Source organism: Opisthorchis viverrini (genome assembly GCF_000715545.1).
Source record: "Opisthorchis viverrini unplaced genomic scaffold opera_v5_286, whole genome shotgun sequence".
NCBI lineage: Eukaryota > Metazoa > Platyhelminthes > Trematoda > Opisthorchiida > Opisthorchiidae > Opisthorchis > Opisthorchis viverrini.
Genome location: NW_008751933.1, coordinates 47,309 through 50,448, shown reverse-complemented (window position 1 = coordinate 50,448; position 3,140 = coordinate 47,309). Strand labels below are relative to the sequence as shown.

Here is a 3,140-nt window from a genome sequence, read left to right as displayed (position 1 = left end):
ATTGAAGAATGTGTCCAGCACCAGAAGCTGCGTTGGTTGGGACATGTTTTACGCATGCCGAACCATCGTTTGCCGAAGACAGTACTGTTTTCCGTGCCCAATTCGGAGTGGCGTAAACAGAGAGGTGGCCAACCGATGACCTGGCAGAGGAGTATGAAGGAGATCACGAAACGCTTGGGTGCTGTCGGTGCTACTCGCCTTCCAGGATGGAGACCGCGTGATCCTCACTGTGCCTGGTTGGAGACACTACAAGATATGACTGCCAACCGATGTCAGTGGCGTTCCTGTTGTCAATTTTTATCCAGATTGCCTGAGTGAATGTCTGGAGGTGTAGGCACCTCGGAATGATTGTGTTAAGCTAGCACTAAGTCCCTCCCCCATCCATCTTTATTCTTTTCTTTACAATAAGGCTTTCAAATAAGCCATGGTTGTACGGCAGTGAAGCATTGGTGTTGAACACTGATGTCATGCTGTCGTTGATGATGATGATGACGTAACTGACAGTTCAACAGCCTTTGTCTGTGTGGTGGGAAGGGTTTCGAGAAGAACATAAGTGTGGATAAGTAATGATTCTCACTAGCCCAGGTGGACGAAGGGGCAGTGGGAGAATGTAGGGCTTTCGACAGGTACAATCGAGGGTAAAGTCGTACTGTCCTCTGCAACGGGAGTGTGAAGGCAATAAGGTGTTTCCCCCAGGTGACCAGGATATCCATATTTATGGAAGAAGCGACACAGCCTTCTCCCGAGGAAGGATGATTTAGAAAAGGTTGGCCCCAAAAACCTCACGCTCCGATCGCCCAATGGTTGACCGTGCCAGCCGGCGCATTATCCGATGCGATCGAGGTACTTTTAAAACCAGAGTTCGGTGCTGCTCAAAAGGCATTTGCTGTGCACAGCCGCATCAGGAATGAGACTGTAATGCCTTATTTTTTGCGCCATTGGATTGTCCCAACAACCTGCAGCCGAGCAGGTCAGACTGTTGAGCAATCGGCTCCAGGGAGGATTCCTAAACAAAAACCCTATTGTCCCCTGCCTCGTGGGTCAGACTTTTGAGTCAGATGCTAGGGGTAGGTTCCCTGAACAAAATCCTACATTCTCCCACTACCTCGTGGGTCAGAGTTTTAAGTCAGAGGCCAGGGGCAGGGTCTCCGAACAAAACCCTATATCCTCCCACTGCCTTGTGGGTCAGACTTTTGAGTCAAAGGCTCAAGGTGAGGTACCTCAACCAAAGCCCCTTCCTCGGCCTGGGTAACCGGGAAGTATCATTCGCCCGCGCAGCTTGGTGTCCACCGATGTCCCTCCCCAATCGCTTCCCATCACACAAACAACCTTCATCGGGTCACTTGACTGCCAGTTATATTATCAAAGGGCCTTATTGTACTCGCTAGCTGTTAACAGTAACAAAACAACACCCTTCTAAATCCACGAAATCCTTTCCATATAGGAGCTTTCAACGTCTGTACTCTATGTCAAATCGGCAAACAGCCAATGCTTGCTGAAACCTTATACTCACTTAAAATTGATGTATGCTGTGTCTCCGGAACACACATACAAAACCCAAGCCTGAGTATGTATCTCAAGGGGGAACTCATCGCATTCACATTTCTCCCTCCGTGTGTCCGGCGACCCAGGAGCGATGACCCGTGGAATGTATGGCGTGAGGGTTGCACTCAGGCTCACAGTTGAACGCGCTCTGCTGGAGTGGATCCCAGTGAACAGTCGTAGCTCAACAGTATCTATCTGAGCTAGCCGAACTACTCTCCACGGTGAGCCAATACCTTCGTGACGCAGCATGTGGATGAATCATGGCAAAATGTGAAAGGAGCTGTCTTAGCGGCATTCAGTGCTGTCTGTCAGGCCTCTCCGATTTGACCACAAGACCACTGGATGTCGAAGAGATCACTACCCATGATGGATGCCGGGAAATCCATACCCACAGGCAACGAGTGTGACGGCGTACGCAAGTCCCTCAAACGTCACATACTGAAGACTCAAGAAAAGACCAATAGCTCTGGTGAACATCGAAAGCTCGGGAGATGAAGAAGGCTTTTGTTGCCAGAGACAGCTGTGCTCTATACCAAGAGATACGATCGACTGGCTCTAGGTGTGATGACGGTATTTTCCTCAGCATAGTTCTCGGTCTGATCCTCCCAAGCTAGTGTTCACGTCAAAACAACCACCAAAGGTGCACAAGGTCTATTAACGCCCAAAACGAAATCAAGAACAGTTGTACAGCGCTTCGTATATATAGCGTAGGCGATTATAATTTTCTGGAATTTCTGACGCGTTCTGGATGCGCCATTGGCAACCGGCATTTGGCCAATACTGGGTCATGATTGGCAGTTGGGTCCAGATGGTTGACCAATCAGATCTCGCCTTGATGCCGGACTGGCAAGCATCCCGAATTCTAGGCCAACCTCGAGCGGGCCAGGCTTTTTGGCCGTAGCAGCGCCTAAAGACGTGCGGTTAGTAGGACCCGCGTGGATTCCTGCCTAACACCTCCCGCTTGAAGTTTGTTGACGTAGTTTCGAAGCCGGGGGTTCACATGCAGTGGCCTCACTGGCTTGCGGATCCTATCTGTCCAGCGTCGCGGTTGTAATCCGTGCTCAAGCTGGGCCTCTGGCGAAGCGACTGATTGACTTTCTGGGATGGTGCCGAGATCAAAAGTGTCCAGAAGCTTTTCTAGACTCATATCACTCGGTCCTGTGGGCAGGATCGGCGCATCTGTGGGCCGGATTTGGTTCGCGTGCGTACTCACTTGGCTGGACAAACCTGAATCTCGTAGAGCACTTTGCAGCGCCGACGGGGGATGAGTTCTGGGCTCCATGTAGGGCGTCTGCCGCTGTAGTCACGAACCAACACATTTTGGCCTTCGCTGAATGCGCGCGCAGTTGCTCCATGTTGCCGGTTGAACTGTTCCTCCATTCTGGTGTTGCGGTGACCAGTCTGCTTGTTTGGGGCCCGATAGTGTCATGCGGTGCTTGGAGCCCCCTTCAGAGCAGTGCTTTTGCTGGTGATACTCCATCAGGTGAGTTGGGGTTTGGCGTCGCTCGATACGCTAGCAGGAACCTTTGTAAAATCTCTTCCGTTCGTCCCTCACACCTGGGCTGATAAAGTGCCCGTTTGAGAGTGTCAACAAA

At 51.1% G+C, this 3,140-nt stretch overlaps 1 protein-coding gene across 1 annotated transcript in view; it reads right to left on the bottom strand.

Annotated features, from left to right (window-relative positions):
- Window positions 1-3,140, bottom strand: part of T265_14833 (hypothetical protein) — a gene marked incomplete at both ends in the record, with an annotated part of 29,299 nt that overhangs the window by 18,987 nt on the left and 7,172 nt on the right. The window contains one exon of the mRNA XM_009175489.1: window positions 2,759-2,926. Within this exon, the coding sequence (XP_009173753.1) occupies window positions 2,759-2,926 (168 nt within the window). The remainder of the gene's footprint in view (window positions 1-2,758; window positions 2,927-3,140) is intronic.